At 42.8% G+C, this 21738-nt stretch overlaps 1 protein-coding gene across 1 annotated transcript in view; it reads right to left on the bottom strand.

Moving 5' to 3' along the window:
• The window catches only part of CACNB2 (calcium voltage-gated channel auxiliary subunit beta 2), a 127895-nt gene that overhangs the window by 15031 nt on the left and 91126 nt on the right, over nt 1-21738 (bottom strand). The window contains exons 3-8 of the mRNA XM_077772481.1: nt 20529-20651; nt 18540-18676; nt 14703-14779; nt 9149-9282; nt 5479-5559; nt 4932-4990 (exon numbers count right to left, since the gene is read on the bottom strand). Of these exons, the coding sequence (XP_077628607.1) occupies nt 4932-4990; nt 5479-5559; nt 9149-9282; nt 14703-14779; nt 18540-18676; nt 20529-20651 (611 nt within the window). The remainder of the gene's footprint in view (nt 1-4931; nt 4991-5478; nt 5560-9148; nt 9283-14702; nt 14780-18539; nt 18677-20528; nt 20652-21738) is intronic.

Genomic DNA, 21738 nt, shown 5'->3' on the forward strand with positions numbered 1-21738 from the left:
ACCCACAAGGTCATAATACATAGTAGAAATGGAGCCAGCTGAAATTAGGATTTAACTGTTGGGAGATGGAAGAATGAGATGGGTGCAGGTATGGAAGAAACCGGAAGACGATGCATGAGAGGTAAGGACGGTGCAAGGTAGGAAGATAATAGATGAAGCCTACCACTGAAAACTCAAGTAGCAAATCGAGCACATTGTCTAGGGCTAAGGAGTAAATAACGAAGAGAGACACGTAACATAGTCGAGAGTGGTTGCTGTTTGAAGCTCAGGGCATTTGGTCAAGTGGGGGAAGGGACCCCCTGGCTGTTAAAAAGAAACGTGTTTACCTATGTATCACAAAACTCATTCTTTCTGGTGTCCGATTCCATCAACTTGGACCAAGTCATAGAATTCTCTATCCATAAGCATGATAGGGAATAGTTGCATTAACCCCCCAAACACCCATGTGCTGCCCCCCACCCCCCGCGGTTGTCAGTTTTCTCCCTCCTTCTCTACCCGTGGCACCCACAGAACTGTTTTTCATCGCTCTAGCTTTGCCTTTTCCAGAATATCACTGGAGCCTTCTGAATGGGGCGCCTTTCACTTTTCATAATGGAAAGTGAGATCCATCCATATTGTTCTAAGGGTCCATTTCTTCTTACCGCTGAGTGGGACTGCTGTTTTTTAAAAGATCAGTATTGGATTTTTGGGCTCTTTGTACTCTGAGGAAAATTTTATTTAACACGTAAAAAAGCAAGAACCAGGGAAGAGACACCAAAACACCAATTTAAACATGGTTTCATTATTATTTCAAAATGCTTTCACAAATGAAATCAGGCTATAGGTGAAACAGCCAATGCTTAGGAATTGTTTAACATGTTTTAATTTATTTGGGGGCGGGTCTAGTAGCTAGAGTGACACAATCTGGGGAGCTCCAGCTGCAAGGAAGGGGATAGTCTAGCACCTGTGTGACCACAGAGGGAGTCATTCATCCAACACCTGACTGGCTGAAGAGCATGAGGGTGCTATTCTGGAACTCAAATTCTTGTGGGATAGAGGGAGACAGAAAGGAAGCAGACACATATCTGATGTCGGGTCGTAATAAGGCCATTACAAAATAATGCAGGGTCATGAAGACACAGAAGCGGTGTGGTGGAGGGCACATTTTTGTTCAGGAAAGACCTTTCGGGAAAGTTGACCTTTGGTCGGAGGCATGAAGGAAGGGAGGGTATGAGCCACATGGACACCGTGAGCAGGGTGTTCTAGGCAGAGGGAAGAGTGAGCATATGAAGTGGCGGGACAGCTGGATGGGACCCAGTCTGGGTCTGTGCTCTACACAGCCTTGGGCACTCCCTGAGAGGCAAGCTGCCCTGTGATGGGCACCGTCCTGAGGAATCCACGGTGACCAGACAGACGAGACCAGAGAGCGTCACACAGTCAGCCTGTGGGGAAACTGACTCAGAAGCAGGACCGGATTTTCTCTAATAATATATCCCCTCCTCCTTCCCCCATATGCTTGGACCTTTCTGCACATGGTATGCTCAGCCGAGAACCCAGTGACCTTCCGTGGGCAACTCTGTAAGCCGTGTGAAGTTGGGGCACCAACCTATTTCAACTCCTCAAGGAATGCCTTGGGGCTTGTCACTCCTTGGGGTTCCGCTAAAAAAGGGACCTTGAAAATCCTAAGGGCAAAATTTGGGGGATGATTCAATTTAGAGTTCTTAACCTTCCTGGCAAATCAAAACTGCCATGTAGGCTTTGAAAGTTACATTAGGTCCTACCTTAGAGATTGGGTTTCAGCCACAGGCAGCAGAAAAGCCCTTGTTTGGTGGTGGTTTGTTCTGATTTATTTTTAAAGTGCTGCAGAGGATTCTAAGATGCATCCAGGCTAGATAACCACCAGTGTAGAAGAAGCGGTCTTCACATCTAAGCAAATTATCTACATGACAGAATACAGTGATGTAATGTTTCCCAGGATCATTGATTTCCAAGAAGATTCCCTCGCAGAAGATTCAATGGTGTACATACCCCTACGATTCAGTTTGCATTCCAGATACTTCAGTGCCGACAGCTAGCTAACATTTGCAAAGTCACTAGGGAGGAAAGCCGAATTCATCACCAAGGGTAGCTTTCCTTCCTGTCCTCAATTTCCTTGTTAATTTACCTGTCAATGTCCTACAAGGTGAAGCTGAAGATTGCTTTGTTTACATGACACAGTTGGTTAGGACGGACCGGATTTTAAATGGGCTACTCTTCGGCACGCAACAGAGAGAAGATAATGACTTCTCATCTCTTCTTTGACCTGACATACTTTAATGCTGTTTAACGGCGAGGATCACGATTCTGACAACTCTCCAGGGCTTTGGCAAATGAACCTAACTAGGTTTAAGAACGGAAAAGAATTCCTGTCCACAGTCTCTTCCTCACCAACACTTCCTCTCCTATTTTCTTCTCCTTGGGCTTCAAATTTTTTAAAAATAAATTTAGTTTATTTAATAGATAATTAAGGAGTAATTAGTTTTTCCCTTCTAAAATTCCACGTACAGAGAAGGACCAGATACTTGTGAGGAGTTTCCTTCCCCTATTGGTGCCAAAACCAGACTTTTAAGGATTCAGAGACTCGGATGTCTTGCCCTGTGTTAAAAAGTTAAATTTTTCTATGGATTTTTCTAAGCGTATCTTATGGACCCTCTTAAGTCCTTTGATGATCTCTAATAGGCGATCCCAAGCCTAGAGTGTTAAACATGAGCTCTATGGTCAAAAAAGCCCCAGCTGGTCCAGAAGCAGCAAACCAATACAGCACTGAGATATTTGGTTCATTTGTCTCTTAAATGAAATCAGTCTGGATAGCTAACATTTTAGAACATGGGTCCAAGATCTACCCTATGGCTGGAATCTGTCTTCCAAATTCAGAACTTGCTAGGTTTGGACAGCAAAGAAATGCCATCTCATTTCTCCGCCCTTGGTGTTTTGGAAGGGACGGTGGGCTGACTCCGTCGTGGAGATCATAGTGCTTTGTCTGAACAAAGGAGAGATGGGATCCAGCTCACAGCTGAACACGGTTGTTCAGGCTGCTGAATTGAGAAGAGACATTAAGGAAGTAAAGATACCAGTTAGGAGGCAATTTTTGCTCATAATCCAGGGAAGAGATGCTGGTGTCTTAGACCAAAAGGAGAGCAGAGGATGTGTGAGAAGTCGGTAGATTCTTGATATATTTTGAGGATACAGATGACAGCATTTGGATGTGGAACGTAAGAGAAAAAGAATAGTCAAGAATGATGCGGGGTGCTTGGGTGGCTCGGTTGAGTGTCCGACTTTTTTTTTTTTTTTTAATTTTTTCTAATCTTTATTTAATTTTGAGAGAGAGACAGAGTGCAAGCAGGGAAGGAACAGAGACAGAGGGAGCTACAGAATCCGAAGCAAGCTCCAGGCTCTGAGCTGTCACCACGGAGCCTGACACAGGGGCTGAACTCATGAACCATGAGTTCATGACCTGAGCTGAAGTTGGATGCTTAACTGACTGGGCCACCCAGGCGCCCCAAGTGTCTGGCCCTTAATGCAGGCTCAGGTCATGAGCTCACCGTTTGTGGGATCTACCCTTGTGTCGGGCTCTGCGCTAACTGCGTGGAGGCTACTTGTGATTCTCTCTCTCCTTCTCTCTCTGCCCCTCCCCCCTCAAAATAAATAAATAAGCATAAAAAAAATGATTCAATGATTTGGGGCTGATGGGTCTTAGGACTGACAGTTGAAGCAGCTATACTTCAGGCATGGAAAACTATGAGAGGAGCAGGCTTTAGGGGGGAGTTGGAGGTTCAGTTTGAGAAATCCATTAGACATCTCAGTGGTCACACTAATCTGGAATTCAGAGAATAGCCTGGCGAAGGAATGCTATTTACAAGCCTAACATAAAATGAAATCACTCACAGAATGAGTGTAACTGGAAGAGAAAAGACCAAAGGACTTGACCCCTGGGCTCTCCCAGATGTCTAGTGGATGACAAAGAACTGGCCAAGGAGGAAAAGGAGACAAAGTGAGATAAAAGAAAAACCAGGAAAGCGTGCTTGCAGGGAACAAGCAAATAAAGTAAAAGACAAATGAAGCAGTCCAACAAGTCAATTAAGAGGAGGGCTGAGGATTCACCCCTGGATTTAGCGAGGGGGAAGGTCACGGGGGAGCTAACAGGACCAGTTTTGGCTGAGCGACGGCTGCGTAACGAGCACACTTCAGCGTGAGAGAACACGTGTGCACTACGTGTTCACGGAGTTTTGCTAGAAAGAAAAGGAGAAAAACAGAGCAGCTAGAGGGGAACAGCCATTCTAAGTTCCGTCAGAGGGAGAAAATACCTTTTTAGGAGCCAACGGAGTGTCCGTGAGAAATGAGAAGTAGCGATGAGGAGAAAGGAAGGGATTCTACAGCTGTGTTGGGGTAGGAATGGGATGTAATGCCCGTATCGTTGGGTTGGCCATTGCTAGGAACATGGGAAGGGAAAAACAGAGCATTCAAGCAAACACGCAAGTGGGGATCAGTGTGGGGGTGGGAACTCTTGGAGGTTTTCCTCGGTTTGCCTTCAAAGTGGAGAGAGATGACAAGGGGGTTGGGAACTGGTGAGAGGGGCCAAGGTACAGAAGTCAGAAAAGTGAAAAGAAGATGGATATCGGGTATATCGGTGCAGCACTGACAGCAGGCTGACTTGAGGGTGAGGCTAGTCAACAGGCCAAGTTCAGCTTATAGGTGCAGATGCAGGGACAGAGAGCTGGCTTATCCAGGGTCGAGGACGTGCTGAGCAAGTATGACAGATATTCACTGAATCAGATTGATTTGAATGAGACTTCTTGCCCGTCACCATATAGACCTCAGAGGGCATTTTTCTCTTGGGATCACATGCCCGCCCCACCCGGGTTTTGTCATCTTCCCGAAGAAATCCACAAAACCCAATATCCTGAAATACTCACCGTCCTTCAAATCTGTGTTTTAAAAAATCAAACAATGCTTTTTGCATCATATCTGTGACCTGCAATTGAGCAAGCAATAAATTAATCAGGTGCAATAAAACCATTACTCATTATGATAAGACACTTCTATTCCTCAGACTGTTTAAGAACCCTACAGTGCCCCTTTGGGAAAAGTAGCACGTGAGATTGCCACATCGTTTCCGTTGCTGAGACCTGACGACAGTGACAATTAAAACGGGGGATTTCCCCCAAAGCTATCCTGATGTTTTAGTGACAGTAACATGACATTCCAAGCGCTTTCAGGCAACTCTCCATTTGATACTATTTCCCCCCCCCCAACTCAGTAAACTAAAGCTATAGCCAAACTTCCAAAGCAACAGCCATAACAGCAAAACCGAACAAAACAGGAAGCACTATATACCACAGCCAGGGACACAACGTGCTTCACGGCTACGAGCTCTTTAAGTTCTAAATTCAAGGGGGAGGCAGAGTCACAAAGCAGCACTGCACGCGAAGGTCAGGTGTGCTCCGGAGGGCAGCCACTCACCTCATACCCCTTCAGAGAAGGGCCCACCAAGACCACGGGTCGCATAGAAGGTACCACGTCATAAGGAGGAGTGTGCTCGGTCTGCAGAGAGAGAGCAGAGGACTTCAGATGGTTAAGAGGCGGGGGGAGCTTAGATATCTTAAGTCTAAATTGTTCTTTCTGAGCTCTGTCATAGGAGGCACCGGCTTTCCAGAAATTTCTGTTCTTTTTTACTTGCCTCTTTCCTCAGTAAACCCAATCAAAGCATGGTGGGCTTATTTTCCTAAGGGTTTTCAGGTGACTGAATCGTCTACCGTTTTCTTGCTCACCTCAAGAAATACTACTGACATTAGTTCCTAAAGCAGGAAGTGCTGCTTTTCAGCAAAATCTAGTTGGAAGGACAGAAACAAGCCTCATGCAGAAAGGTGTTCAGGCTGGACTGGAGGTTAATACTGCTTTTTAAATGCACTTGAGAGTTTTCTGAAGAGCTGAATGATCAGACCTAACGTGGTTAATTAGGAGAAAAGAAAGGTCTTATTAGCTATGCATCCTGCTCTTACCTGGATAAAACCTAATTTCAAGACAGCATAACGCCCATCACCAAATACTTGCAAATCCCTATGAAACTGTGAGAGTTTACAGTGACAGGCAGGCCTGTTTTCGGTAAGGACCCCTAGCACAGGTTAGGGACTCGAGGTTTTGGATTTGGGGTTTCTATCCCTTGGAACTTGAAAACTTATAAATGTAGCATTTATGTATCTTGTAAGGAAGGCGGTTAATGTGTGATAACACAGTCAAGCATGCTGCACGGGCCTCCAAAGGTTCATTATCAACCTGCGTATCTAATATGCTTCTCCAGAGTGGCCTGGGTCACGTCTCTATTACATAATGAATTCATGCCTTTCTTTCTTTCTTGGGAGAGCAGGGGAATGAGCTAAATTCTGTAGCGATTTCTAAAACTTCCAAAAATGTTCCGCTCTAACTGCTTCACATAAAATGATCAAGATAAAACTTTTCCCCCCAAAACTCAGGGAACAGCTACTTTGCATGATCACATTACAATCGGCTGTTTCTATAAGAGAAATTGCTTACGTGGACCCCAGAGGACTTTTTTTTTTTAATGCAGAAGAGAGAGATAAGATCTCCCACCACTGGGGTGCACAAATCATTGTTATCTGAAGCTTCCTGCATTTGGAGTGCCTGAAAAAATACATTTAAGGAATCACACAGACACAAATAATATTTTTAACTATTTTAAGAATTTGAAAAATGGATGCATGAACACGTCATTTCTGCACCAGCCTGTTGCTCGAGAACAGTGCAGGGTTGCTTAAAACTTTCTGACTTTGACTGACTTTCACTTGCTTTGAGTGGGGGGTTGCGGGTGGGAGGTAGTTAACAAACATTGTCCTTTCGACCTGAGATTCCGCCCACAGGAGCAGAGAGATTTCTAGGGGGTAAAAACGATGCTGCCACTGTGCTGTCCAATTTCACTGCTTAAAATTTTACCTAGTGTTCAAACTTAATTTTAATAGACACAAGAAAGGTAGAATACATTTTCAAACAGGAAAAAAAAGAAAAAAAAAACAAGACAAACATAATACAGTAAGAGCACAAATGCCAAGAGCACCACTCTAAAAGCAACCTAAAAGATGGAAAACAATCTTATCGGTGAATGTCAGGCTGGCTTTTTGTTTCTGAGCTCTACATTGAAGTTCACCACATAATCAGTAACACAAGAGAAATGAATACCAGTGCCGAAGGCATCATAAGCATGTTTGTTATTACATTGGTACCACCTGGGATCAAACTGAAGCTGTTTAGAAGCCGAGTTCTTAAAACTGTTCAGGAGGAGAATACCTTTTCCGCTGTTGCAACCAGGAATAGAAATTGCACATCTTTCAGCAATGGCTACCAAGAAATTTCATTTCAAGCCTAAGTGGCCCAGGATTTCACACATAAGGTCTTGGTTCCTTTGATCTGTGGCTACCAGCTAGCAAAGGGTTACCCATGCCGGTCATCAATCAGCTTCTCATTCGATAGGGTAGCTACAGAAATTACCTTATTTGATGGAATATTGGTACTTTGTGCCCTATGGATTAACGACACCATTATTTTTATCTGCCGTTTTCCGCTAGCCCTATCTTGTTCCAACTGTTTAGTTGAAAAAAAAAATGTGTGGTTTATAGACATCAGTGAAGTTTGGGAATTTAAGAGAAAGCAAACTTCAAAAAAACCCCCATATTTTGACTAACATGGTTTCAGTTCAGATCACTGCTCTGTAAAATCCAGAGCATCTGAAGGATGCGGAGTTTCTAGGCATCTGTGCAGGCAAGACTGCTAGTCACTCGGCCACGAGCTTTAGCTGCGCCGGGGCGACAGGACCAGCGAGTTGGGCCACTGGTGTGGACGTACATCAGGCTGGGGCCGTCCGTGTTAACGCAAAAATCCAGGTTTTCATTTTTGCCTGGAGTGCTGAGGTCTTCGATTATAAACCATCACTCATTAAAAAAAAAGAAAGAAAACCACCACCACACTTCACAGTTCAGCCTGTGACACCTCATGGATTATTTTAGAGTTCCTCCATGTAGCAAAACGCCTGCGTCCATGTCACGATGCGCCCATCGGAGCGCTGGGCGTGGTGACACAAGACGGCACAGCGATAGGCTGCTTTTCAAAGGGGCGTGTGTGAGAAGGAAGGAATGGAAACTATGTGTGTGCGCGCGGGGGCGCGGGGGGGCCTTAAAAAATAATGCTTTCAAGCTACAAAATGCGTGAAAGGAAACAGACTTTGGAGTGAAGGGCGCTCAGGAATACCCTGGTTTCCAAGTCAGGGGACAAAGAGGCGTCACCGTGTGGCATGTTGGCGGGCCGGTGGCAAAGGCTGTACGCACGGCGACCGCCCCGTTATCCAACAGGTGAGATGCTGCGAGCTGACTGCGGGAGGAGGGAAGAACATCGGGGGAGGATTTATATATGACAATAGGAAAAACTCACAGTAAACCGCCAAAACAAGCCTGCAGTTTTCCACTGGTCTTGTTCATCTGCAGAGTTTCCACCTAGTGGATCAGAAGTTTAAATACTGACTAAATTAAAAATTGAATCATTTTTTTTTTTTTTAGTACAAGCTACGTATCTGGATATCATCAATCAGAATCTAATCATGGTTTTTTTAATATGCTTGCTATAAGTTAAATTTCTGGAAAAAGGAAAAGAGACAAAGACAGACAGAATAAGCATGCACAGTACAGGTGCATTATCTGGGGTTGTCAGCGTCTGACATCTTTGAAGGTTTCAACAAATGCCCTTGGTGGTAGGTATTATTCCATCAAAAAGGATAAGTACTGTAATAGCGCTTGAACGGGTCACTCCCTGAATTTAGTCGGTTGGAAATGCATGGACTCCATGAGCTGCTTGCTAGGTTCTTTTCTCAGGACGGAAATGACTGCGTTTCTGAAAATCGTGGGACTTAATGCTAATGATGCCAGTGGCAAGATAAACACAGCTGATGTCAATGTGAACTTACCGATCTCTGCTTCTGCTTAGCTACAGCAGCGTGGAAGAGAAACAAAGAATAACAGAGCATGCACGTTATTGGCTTATCAAAAGACACAGACAGTCAACAGGACGAGAAGTGTGGCGCAGTGCGGTTGAGCAGGTGAGCAGATGGGAGCTTGGAAGTTCATGTTACCTTCTTAAAGAAGGGCATTCTTTTCTCTTTGGAGTGGGGTGACGTTACACTGTTTGCACTGGGTTTAGGGGAGCGGTGGTTTGCTGGAATATCATTTTCTTCTGCATCTAAGCCAGTAGCATCTATGTCTATAGCTATATACAGACAAACAATTCAAAAATCATCAGGTAGACAGGAGAGGAAAAACAGGTTATATAAAAAAATAAAACGAAAGCAAATAAAACTAACCACAGTCAAAGGTCTATCATGAGTGCTCAGCATAGTCAACAAAGTAAAATTTAAAGGTAAAGCACGTTATGGATGCCACGTAATCAAATCGAGCAAAACCAAAAGATTCCCTCCGCGATAGACTTGCCTGAGCAAAGTTATGCCAGATCTCTCGAATAATATTTTTAGAGAAACACTTTAAAGGTGTAGCTTCAAGCAGAACACTGGTATTTTTCCACATCAACTGTATCGGAGTCTGGTGCAGAACATTTGGCTTCACGTCTCACGATACCTTAACTCAGCTTTTAGATAATGAGCAACCTCTATCACAGTGCACCTCAGGTTTCTTATTTTTGCTTGGTTTTGTGGGAAAATAAGGGCAATGTGAAAAGCTTCCCTCAGACGCAACAGGCATCTGGGGGAAAGCGAGAATAGAAAATCCTACATTCAGGCAGCGCAAAGAAACGAGTTGTACATGAGGCAAAGGATTCAGGGAACGTTCCAGGATGGGCAGCATTAAAATGATTTCAAGATGGTATGTACCCCCTAATGAGTTACTAATTAGAAAACACTGGGCCCCACGATCTCCAAATGAAATGAGTCTAATGACATAACGGGACTTCCGGTGACTTCTATAAAGCCACTGGACTTCATAGGAGAGGCAGAGTGGAAGGGCAGAGAGACCCAAGGGAATATGGCACCCGTCTCCTTGATTGGAGAGTGAGCGGTTTCGATTTGCAGTTCAACCTGATTTCACTTTTAAAATCTTCTGCCTTTGAAAACTGGAGCATGTCAAGATTAAGCATGAAGTGAAAAAAGATCCATCATCTCATCTAGAACTTTATAATACTCTTCCACACGCAATTAGTACAGAATTTCCTCAACTGCAGAATCAGAGCTGGAAAGCATTTGGAAGGTCGCTTTCAACCGTCTTATTTTTTTAAGACTGAGATGATGAACTCTTAAAGAGTTTAAGGGACTTGGTCTTGGCAAAACTCGGCAGAGCCAGGTCTCGGAGCCGAGGTTTGCCTCTGCGAGCCCCTGTGCCCGGTCCGTGCACCACGCTGCCTCTCCAGATGAGCCCTCTCTCCACCCAGGTACCCTTCTTTCTCCAGTCCCCTGTGCTCTCCAAATGGGGTCGCGTCCTCGCGGGCAGGATTCAGGAAGACACCACAGAGGTGAGCTCCGGAGAAAATGAGTCTAGGGCTTAGGCGAGGTCATGGAAAGGAAAAGAAGAAAATCTACTCCGTCTAACAAAACCCCACAATACCTTCAGATAAGGACCACGCTGCCATCTGGGAATAACAGTTCAATGCTACAAAGCAGCTACCATTCCTTCACACAAGGAACAAACACATCGGGTTCACACAATGGCAGCCGCTGCCGACCTCTTCAATGGTGGCAGATCACCCGGGAGCCATCACATCACTCTTCAGTTCGGAAGCGATTATGGATATTAGGTGACTCAGCCTTTGGAAAACTAAGATCTCGTTTAATTGGTCCTTTGACTCATCTGATTAGGTTGAGACCTGTGATGAAGTAACTCCCTGGCACTGTTTGCACAATATTGTACATATCAACTACTGCTTGCGGAAAGAGCAGGTAGGATTCTCTCTCCAGTGAAGGTAATAACAGGCTGAGTTCATTCCAAGTATTTAGTTAGACTTCCCTAGCAACCAAGTCATTTGCTGTGCACCATCCACACATACTGATGCACTAAAAGGTTCAGCGTGTAGTGTGCAATGGACACACTATAAAATGTGCCCGGGGGTTGAATGGATGTTTTTACACAACGCTGTAGTGCTTCTCATTATATCCCAACTTAGGAAGCAGGTTGTTAGTGTCTTCCTGGATACAATGGAGAGGATTGGGGTCAGTTTTTTTTTTTTTTACTATTTCTAACATGTATCTTGGCCAACATCAGATAACTTTCCCTTCTGGTGGTACATTCCCATACACTTTTACCTTCCTCATCTTTTCATGGGCTTATAAAGGTCACCTTCAGGGGACAGTACTTTCTGAGAGCCTTTCTGAAACTGAGGATACCTATTGGCATGTCAGAGTTGACAGGCAAAGTTCAACTGGGATGGCAAAGTTCATGAATTAGATTTTATGATTTGGCCATTGGATCTAGTCTGCTCTGATCAGTGGATCGATTTTTTTTTTTTTTAATTCTTGAAATGTTTATTTTTGAGAGAAAGAGAGAAAGAGCATGCACAAGTCGGGGAAGGGAGAGAGAGAGGGGGACAGAGGATCTGAAGTGGATTCCATACTGACAGCAGAGAGCTTGACATGGGGCTCTAACTCAAGAACCATGAGATCATGACCTGAGCTGAAGTCGGATGCTTACCTGAGCCACCCAGGCGCCCCGTGGATGGATTTTTTTAAAAAATTTTTATAGTAAGAGATGATATACATAAAAAGTTTGTGATATTGCCCAGATGTTTGGCGACCCGCACATAGCCTCAAACCCTGAGTCAGGTTTGAAATTTACCTGTGTTTGGACACAAGACCTCAAAATCCCAAACTGAGAACTTTCCAATGGATTAGTTCTGACTACGGTTAACTTAACTTTAAAAGCCATCTGGGTTCACTCTGACACGCAGAGAATTCTAAAACATTTTGGCCACTCTCAAAACACATTAAAGAAATTTACTAAGTTAAGAAGCATGTTTTACTCTTTTCATAGTTACATACACTTTATTAGAGTCAGATGGCTACCCCTTTTCTGTTTCATACTTGTGTTTGCAGACCGTGGCAAACATTAGTGTTTATGTGGGAAAAACTACTTCCATAAATAAGGAAATAGTTTCTTTTACTGGTCCTCACTAGAATGTTTGTTTTTGTTTTTTGTTTGTTTTTCGTTTTGTTTCTGTTTTTGTTTTTTCTGGTTGAGAGCCTCGGAAACATTTTTTGAAATCTAAATTGTAACTTCATCTTAAGACCCCTGCATTAAGTGGGGTCCTGGGGTGACCCACGTGGGCATACACATGAACGTGGGTGGGGGGGTATGTGTTGTGTAACTGGCTACCACCCAGTGACTAGAATATGAAGTGGAAATCCTTTCTTTTCCAAATCCTTGAGAACCTCCAAGAATATTTACTTTAGGCAAAATGCTTATATTCCTTGGTCTAGCGGTGGGTGAGGTGAACTGCAGATAGGGCCTCTGGGAAATAAAGATGAAAGCTACATTTGTAGGCCGACTCACACTGGATGAATTAGGCGGTCTACCATGCAGGTGGGGTGGGGGTCACGTCTCTGTAAACATTTTCTGAAGTTTTCCTTCAGAAGAGCTGAAATCTGAAAATTAGAGCAGGTTCCTGATGTGCCTATTATAAATTTTTGTGGTTGGCAAATGCTTCCAGTCCATTCAGTCACAAGTGTTTGCTATTCTCAGGATTCAAGAAATGCTATTCCAAAGCCCCGTATCTGTATAAAACTTGTCAAGTTTTCAATCACCCTGACTTCGCTGTAGTGAATTGAATTTTTGTTTTAGTAATGGTCAACGCCTGCCGACAAAAATGAAATGTTATTTTAAAAGGACACGGACTCACTCCTCAAAACGCACGTGGCCTGCTCTCAAATGTTCCAAACCGTTCGGAGGCCACAGCCTGGTTTACGGAAATGGAAGAATGTTCCTGGTCTGCAGGAGTGGCGTGGACCTCTGTGCACGGGGCTGCTGTGCTGTGACAATATGATGTGACATTTCCCCATTTCAGGACCCCAGGTCCAGTCCTCTGGAGCCTCTGAGATAGTCTTTAAGATATAGACGAAGGGTACAGCTTTATAGCATCATCTCCGTAACTTTACTTGTTGGAGAAGGAGTAGAGATAAGCCTCCTTTCCTTTGTGCCTTCAGTAAATAGCTACCCCTGTGCTGATGAAGGGAAGGCATAAGCCTTACATAATACCTAAAAGGGCTTCAATTTTCATTTCAAACATATGATTTTACTTAATTTTGGGCAACTCAGAATTACTGCAAGTTGTACCTACGTGGTGTTTGAAAATCAGTATGCATCCTAAAGTGGTTTATTTCTTATTGTGTTCAGATTTCGCACTTAAAAAAGTTCTATCAGTTTTATCAAGAAGCCTCTGATTGGTCTCTAAAAGCCACCAACATTCAGCAGCGAGGCGAGATCAGGAGTCAAGGGGAATCCTGTTCTTAAGACACACCAGTTAGAGGGCAACTGCTTCCCTACCTTCTCCATGGATGTACACGCTTCCCTCTTCCAACTTCCTAGGAATCACACAAGGAATCATTTCACTCAAATGCTCTGCGGGTGAGTCCTTGCAGTCTTCCTCTGAGGCCCAATCTTAGCAAACTAAGATGCTGATGACTGTGGGCTTTCTGCAACTCTACCAATTGGTCTCCTAATTATATAGAACTCCAAGTTCTACACAGAATGGTAGAGTTGCCAGATTTATTTTTTTAATGTATATTTATTTTGAGAGAGAAACAGAGAGACAGAGAGAGAGAGAGAGAAAGAGAGAGAGAGCGCAGGGGAGGGGCAGAAAAAGGAGAGAGAGAATCCCAAGCAAGGAGGTTCTACACTGTCAGCACAGAGCCCAACGTGGGGCTCAATTCCACAAACGATAAGATTGACCTGAGCCGAAATCAGGAGTTGGACACTCAACCGACTGAGCCACCCAGGCACCCCCCGAGTTGCCAGATTTAACACAGAAAAATAGAGTCAGATTTGAATTTCAGACAAATAATATTGTTTTTACTATAAGTATTTCTCATATGATGCTTTACGTATACTAAAAAAAAGTATCCTTTATCTGAATTCAAATGTGACGTGGTGTGCTTCTCTACTGCTTTGGAAAGAAAACAGTAGTTACTCTTCCTATGGGTGTTTCTGTCTCTTTCAAGATGTGTCTTACATCTTCCAAAAAGCTTTTTGGGGAAAGCTCATGTCAGGCCAATCACTCCATCATTTTCTTCTCCTTTCGTTGCCTTTCCAAAGCTTTTATCCTTTTTATTTAACACTGAGGCCAACAACACACATTACACTGTGTCCGATGGTGAGCATGCACCCATTTCCTGCCCATGACGATGTACTGGGCACCACGGCGGGGTATGTAGGGATAAAAAGGGAAGTACATTCATCACTTTGGTCATCCAAGCCACTTACAGCGAACACATTGATGTATTTCCTTTTTTTCAAAGCCCTGCCACAATTTCCCCATATTGTTTCTTACTCCATGTGAGCATTCTTATTTCTGATCACTCTGAACCTTTCTAGGGTTCATACAGTGATTCTGTGTATGTAAATTCACATAAGTAGGAAAGACTGAGGAAAGCGTGAAATGCAGAATGCACCGTTTCGCACTTATTACCTACTTACCGGAGGACGGAGGTGTAGATTTTCTGGAACTAGGTACTATGTCACCCAAACTGGATGATGAATTTCCTCCTGATTTACTGAAGTAAAGCAAAAATTTATATTACACCTGACACTTATTTCAGACATTAAAACATTTCTATTGCTCAATAAACATGATTAGTCATTGTCTGTTTACTGAACTTTAAATTCGTCTTCCCTACGAGGAGGCAAATAGTAATTTCCCAGCGGAGATTCCAGGAGTACTTGACACAGCCACGTAATAGTCTCTGTTTCAAATTCAATGTTTAATTTTAAAAGGCCCTGAGAGAATGGAAGAGAACTAGGGTAATTTCTGCAGCCCTTAAACTCTCCGCCAGCGCTAACAGCAGATTTCCTTTGCTTTTTATGTCAGAGACCTTCTGAAGTAATAATGCATAGACCCTTAAAGTTAACACCGAAATGTATGATTTTCTTCTTGTGTGGTTCCTCGTTCTTTGGCTCAGCTTGGGTACTTTTAGTGTATTAGGATTGAAAGTACCCAAGCTTTCATGGGCAACCTACAAAAGAAAAACAAAGCAATACTAAACTCGCTGACCTTTAAAAGATCTACCATGGAGCACGACACATGCAGTGCTCTATGATTTAACCCTCTGCTAGTAGTTAGTATTCGGAACATGTCCCAAGCCTGATGACCAGAGAGGATTCACCTTGGTTATTTTAGGCACAAGTTGAAGAGTGTATACTTCAGAACCACCAAATTCTAAAATCTGAAACAAGACACGCCAGCATCTTAGAAACTTAAGCGTGAACATCGGAATAAGAGCACTTATGTTTTGTTTTTGTTTTTGCTTTTTACCAGCATGCCACCATGCTAAGTATCTTATTACCAAACGGCCCCTTCATGGATGAAGAAGATGGAAAGAAATAGCTACAGGAGTGACAGGCAATTTTGCCAAGATGATCGTAGTGCCTGACGTTTATTATCAGAGCCAATCATGGGTCTAGTTGAAAGGACTTGCTACAATGTCTGTTCACCAAAGGATAATGTTTTAATTACATAAGTATTAAGATAAAAATATAAATTCCACTAAAACGCCAATAACCAGGCTGAACTGTATTTCTGCCATTCTGGCATTTTCATGCATAAAACAGACAAACATCAAACACTTTAAGGAGCTAGCAGGAGGCCGCTGGGTCTTTTTAAGATTTTTAAGAGGGTCCTCCAGGACATTTAACAAGAATACCAGACCATATATAAAACTAATAAAAAGTGGTATTTATAGAAGCAGTAAGAATACTCATCACCAGGACCAAAACTTTTTCTTCCAGAAGTTTTGTGTTTGTTTGGTTTTCGTTGTTACTTCTTCTAAAGTCCAAAGTCTAATTTCAGTTGAAGCATGGGTCTGTGTTACATTCTCTTTGAATTTTAATAAAAGTCAAGGTATTATTTGAATTGTGTAAAATTTCCACAACCACTGCAAATAGTCAAAATGTTCAAAATGCAAATTTGCCCTTAACTTTTAATTCTAGACAAATGCCACATTCTTGAGCTCTGCTCCCCATTTACCGCCTTTGGTTTCGCTTGATTTTCGTAATTTAAAAAAATCAGAGGTTTTTACATACTGCTGAATTCTGGTTCTGTCCTCAGAATAAAACTGTGTTTCAGGTGTTAGAAGGCAAATGTAAAATCTCTGAAAGCAAGTAAAAAATACTTTCACATACTGAGGCATACACTTAGGTAAACAGATAGGACAAAATAAAATCAAGAACATCAAAAGAAAAGATACACAGGTATAGGAAAGGTCACCTAGCTCCCTAAAATAAGTTATCCCCCAATACAGATGGTTTATATAGTCTTTTAAGGGAAAAAATCCAATAGCAAAACAATCTAATATAGTAACTAATACGAGACGTAATAATAATAGCGATCTGCCCTCTCCTTGCTGTGCCTCGGCCCTTGCCACACAACGTGCAGCGTAAAACGTTGTCCATTCGCAGCAGTCTGGCTACAGTCAGATGGATCCAGATCACATCCTGATTCTACCACTTACAAGCTGTGCAAGCTTGGTCAGGTTCCCTACCTTCTCTTTGCCTGTTGCCTCGTCTGAGAAGTGGAAGTTCTAATACTTCTTGTTCCCGTAGGTTCTTATAAAACTGAGCTGATGACGGACATCAGACCCAGGGATGCCCACCTGGGAGGCAAAGGAAACCATGCTTCCTTAACAATGTTGGCCAAACCTTCTCCCTACCTACTCCTTGAGAAGTATTCTCAGTTTGTACGTGAATAAGCAGAGAAAGATATACACGTCTATCTCTGTAAAAACCCATCCCAAAGTTTCCACAATGCATTCTACAAGAGACTATTCCAAAGACGTGAACCAAGAAAAGTTCAAGGTAATGTTAGTATATACATGAAAAATCTCCCCATCCCACTATCCAGATTCATAGGCTGAACAGATTAAAGTCTCGGGAAAATCTTACGTAGTACTGTCCTAACCTTGTTTGACCAGGTCAACTCTTGAAAATACTGAATTATCCTCCACAAGTCAAATCAAAACAATCTCTTCTCTGAGATCACTTCAAAGCTCAACAAACTATATACCACCAAATTCAAAACAGCAGTATCTATACCCTATGAAAATAAAACTTTTCCACGTTGTAAGATTGTACTAGCTAGTAAGGAGAGACCAACTGTCAATACACAGGATAGAAAAATACACAGTAAAGCCAGGAGAACACTGGAAATTTTATGAATAGGATCCCATCTCCAACACCCTGTAAGTAAAACGTGCATGCTTTTTTGATCTGCATGTGTCCACTTTTATAGGACTAAACACATCTCAGAATCTGAGAGCCTCCAATAACCCACAGGTCAATGAAAGCCAAATATGAGGGAGAGCTTTCAAACAAAAGAGGAATCCACCTGAACTCAAACAGCCTGACAGTTACAAAATACTAGTTAAAAAGGAGGGATGTTCCAAACCAAAAAAAGATCTTCTGTTTGACTTATTTGCAGATACTTGGGGAGGTGGGGGAAAATCTTGCTTATGCTAAAATATTACCAGTGACAAAGAAACTTGTCGCATTATAGAAACAAAATATAAGCAAGAAAATAGAAGCCTAGCAATTCACATTAATAAAAAGGTTTGCCCAAATCACATCCCTCACACAAGGAGAAGCAGGCCATGTTCTCGGACTTGTCTGCATCGGGTTCAATTTCAAATTCACTCTGTGTCTGAGGAGCTCTTCCAGCGATTCTTTTAGTGAGGGGCTCACAACCTCAAGAATTCTGGGAAGGATTATTGAGCCCCAGTGTATTACATAACTCATCTAATTGCGATCTGCAAAGGCAGTGTTAACTCGTTTCACATCGAGTTTCCCTTTATGTGCTTAGCAGTGGGCAGAACTGAAAATTGAGTTTCCTAAGTGAAAATGAAAGTAACGGATCACCAGACCTGCTCTTTGCCGGTGAAGTGAAGACCATCATCTCTAAAACACCTTCATGCCATGCCAGGCAGCACCAAAGGGACTGGGATTAGTCACCGAGTTTGCTAAGTGCCAGCATGTTTTCAGTAAGAGATGAGGACTTGAGAATTTCCTCTGCACTGAAGCCCAAATTTAACACTCGATGCCTTTATTATTAACGATAACAATGAATTTGATTCTCTCCCAAAGAAGAAGAAAATCGGAGGCTGGGATGAAGGCTTTAAAACGCAGGATTTGTGATGCCCATCAGTAAACCATATCGCCACTCTGCTTTTCAACACATAGTAAAGACTGTGGAACCCAGAAAACAAGAAGACATGAATGACGCCACAATCGGGACGTTTGCACAGACACTTGATGTTTTTCTCATACCTGGAGTAGAATTTCCCTTGCTTGGCTCTCTGTTCATGCTGTAGCCTCATATTTTCTAGTTTGACTGGGCTTGGAATGAATCCGATTTCACAGCCTTCTTTAACCAGTCGCCCTATCCACCAGTCATTGTTAAATTTCTAAACACAAAATCAAAATTTGTTACGATCAGTGCGCAGAACTTCGTGTCTTCAGACTTTCTTCTACATGAACTGTTTTCAGTGGAGAGAAATATTACGGCGAATACAGTTAACTATGCCTCAACATCACAAGTGGAGAAATCCTAAGGGCTTCATGGGTTGAACATCTAAGACTAAAGTATTGCCAGTGAGCTCAGCAGCTCATCATAGGATATATCCCACATTCCCTTTCCTGGTTTGGTTCGAGCCTAGCCTGAACCTCAGTGCGGCCTCTGCGGGCCCCTTGTTCAAATACTAACACTTCCTATTAAGAACCGAGTGCTACAGAGTTCTTTCCTGTAATCATATTACGTAAAAATTGTGAGAGATAAATCCTGAAATCTGCCTGAAATATTTTGTGTCAGAGCCAAATCTCCCTGTGTGCAAACAGGTTTATAATTACAATGGTACGGTGTTCACCGGTGATTTCTCCACTTACGTGGATGTGGACAATTTCTCTCTTGTGGATAGAATGTTTATCCTACATCTTTATGACTTGGTTTTACTTCTCTCAATGGACTAGGACTTTTCCAGTCTATTCCTGAACATTTCAAAGAAGAATATCTGCTGTTTTTCTTTCCTTTCCATGGTAGAGAAGAGATCTGTCTTTAAGTATCAGTCCTCAGGAGGAGACCCTTGATTAACCTAACTTTTGGCTGGAAAGTCACATTCTAGGCATGCCATCATTTCTGACAGCGTTTATGATCTTTCCTTTCCAGCCAGTATCTTGTACTTCTTTCTAAAAAGTTAACGAAATGGTAGGTTCTAAATTCTTTATGCTTTCTTTTTCCTTACATACATAAAAAACATTTTGGAATCGAGGCTAAAACTGTACCTCTCCACACCTCTTTACTACACAGAGTTTTAGAGTATGGATTTATTTTCTCTTTAATAAAATTTCTTTATTGGAGTCTTGTCTAGGCTATGTTATTTTTTAAATTTCTTTTGTCTAGGCTTTTTAAATTCCAAGTCATCGCCTCCTCTTCTTACAGCCTTTATCACAGTGAGCAGTTAAATTTACATACGTTCTTCCTGCCACACCATCCCTTAGATGGAAGTCTGTGCCGATGGTCATTCCTACAGGCCCAAAGAAACCTGATGCTCACACACTGAGAATATCACTCAGGGGGAATTTCTGGTCATTTAATACCACGTTCTGCACAGCTGGCATTTGGTAAATGTTGACTCACAAGAAAGCTTAATTAAGGGTGATTTTTTTCCAATGTACAGACAGGAGTCGTTGTTAACTGACAGGTGGAGACTTTTGGCACAGAGAAGGAGGGAATGCCCTGCTTTCTGCTGCTGGTATGAATGGCTCCAATTCCTGCCTCTAATTCCTGTCTTTCTCCGTCCGCTGTGCACATTTACCCCCGAAAGAAACACCAGAGCACCGCTGGTCTGCATTTGGCCATTGTCCGCAGAGAGGAGAGATCAGGAATTCTAGGTATTATTATGAACTCTCCCCAGACGGTTAAACTTGAGACGCGAGGGGGAATCGACACGGAGCCAAGGTTAAAAATTAAAAGAAAAAGGACAGGTTAAGCATAAAAACGGATCACATACTCCAGTAATTCCCAATTTCTGGGTCACAGAGCCCAGGGGAGCCCTGAGGTTACTGCCAGAGGCCTGTGACTTCTTTCTTCTTTAAAAAGGTTATATTTATATTAGCAAAGGTTGAGAGGCACTGAATCTGTGCACATTACACAAGTGCAGCGTGTATTTCTGCAATGCTATTTCACGGCAGTGAGAGATAAGAAATGATGTTTCAAGGTGGAAAAGTCATGTGGGTAGAAATTCGAATTATTTTCCTTACTTCCTTAACATGCAGAAAATCTTTTGCTTCGAAGGAGATGGCCATGCCTGGCACCGGAACGTCATCCTCGTGGGCCGCACTATAGCTGACATTTGTCCGAACAGCAAATGCAACGGGCTTTGTCTACAGAGAGAAAAGAAAGGGAGAAAAAAGTAAAAAAGAAACCTCCGACATACAAACATACACTGAATACTGTCATTCTTTAAATTTTTTAATGTTTTTTTAAATTTATTTCTGAGAGAGAGAGACCGTGTGAGCAGGGGAGGGTCAGAGACAGAGGGAGACACAGAATCTGAAACAGGCTCCAGGCTCTGATCTGTCAGCACAGAGCCTGACGTGGGGCTCGAACCCACGAGCCAGGGGATCATGACCTGAGCTGAAGTCAGATGCTTAACCAACTGAGTCACCCAGGCGCCCCTACTGTCATTTTTTTAACGATGTTTTTATTTATTTATTTTGAGAGCGAGGGAGAGAGAGAATCCCAAGCAGGCTCCACGCTGCCAGCACCGAGCCTGATGCAGGGCTCGATCCCACGAACTGTGAGATCGTGACCTGAGCTGAAATCAAGAGTTGGACCAAATCAAGTGCCAACCACCAGAGTCACCCAGGTGCCCCTGGTCACTGTTTTCCTGCCTTGGTTCTTTAGTGTTCACAACACGTAAATCTTTTCACCATTTCTGAACTTAGCGATTTTTTCACCTTGTGGATAAACAGGAATCGCCTAACAAGGACAAATACTTCCCCGTAAAGTTGCAAAGCATCAAGTAACGAAGGGTGGCTTCGTTCACGTTATTTTTGTGCCCTCGGCCACATACCACCCATTTCTAAACTAGAAAACGGCCACTGTTCTCTTTGCAAACACAAGAGATAAAGTGCCCATTTTCTTTGGTTTCAGTGAAAAAGACTTAACAATCACCACTCTCACCCCAAACAGCTACTTTAGTTAATAATTAATGACACAGCTATAGGAAGTACAGTGTTTTGGGTGAAAAAAGAACCAGAGAATATATTTCATGGAAGCCTGCAGGGAATTATGAAAATCAATGACATTTAATTCTATTACTTTTCCTCCTGGAGTTGAGTCAGCCATTAAAGATGGTAACATGAATGAAGTCACCCTTCGTTATTTGATGCTTGGCAAACTTAGAGGTATTTGTCCTCTAGTTAGGCAATTCCTGTTTATCCACAAGGTGAAAAAATAGGTAAGCTC

Source organism: Crocuta crocuta, unplaced genomic scaffold (genome assembly GCF_008692635.1).
Source record: "Crocuta crocuta isolate KB4526 unplaced genomic scaffold, BGI_CrCroc_1.0 scaffold96, whole genome shotgun sequence".
In the NCBI taxonomy this organism is placed as follows: Eukaryota; Metazoa; Chordata; class Mammalia; order Carnivora; family Hyaenidae; genus Crocuta; species Crocuta crocuta.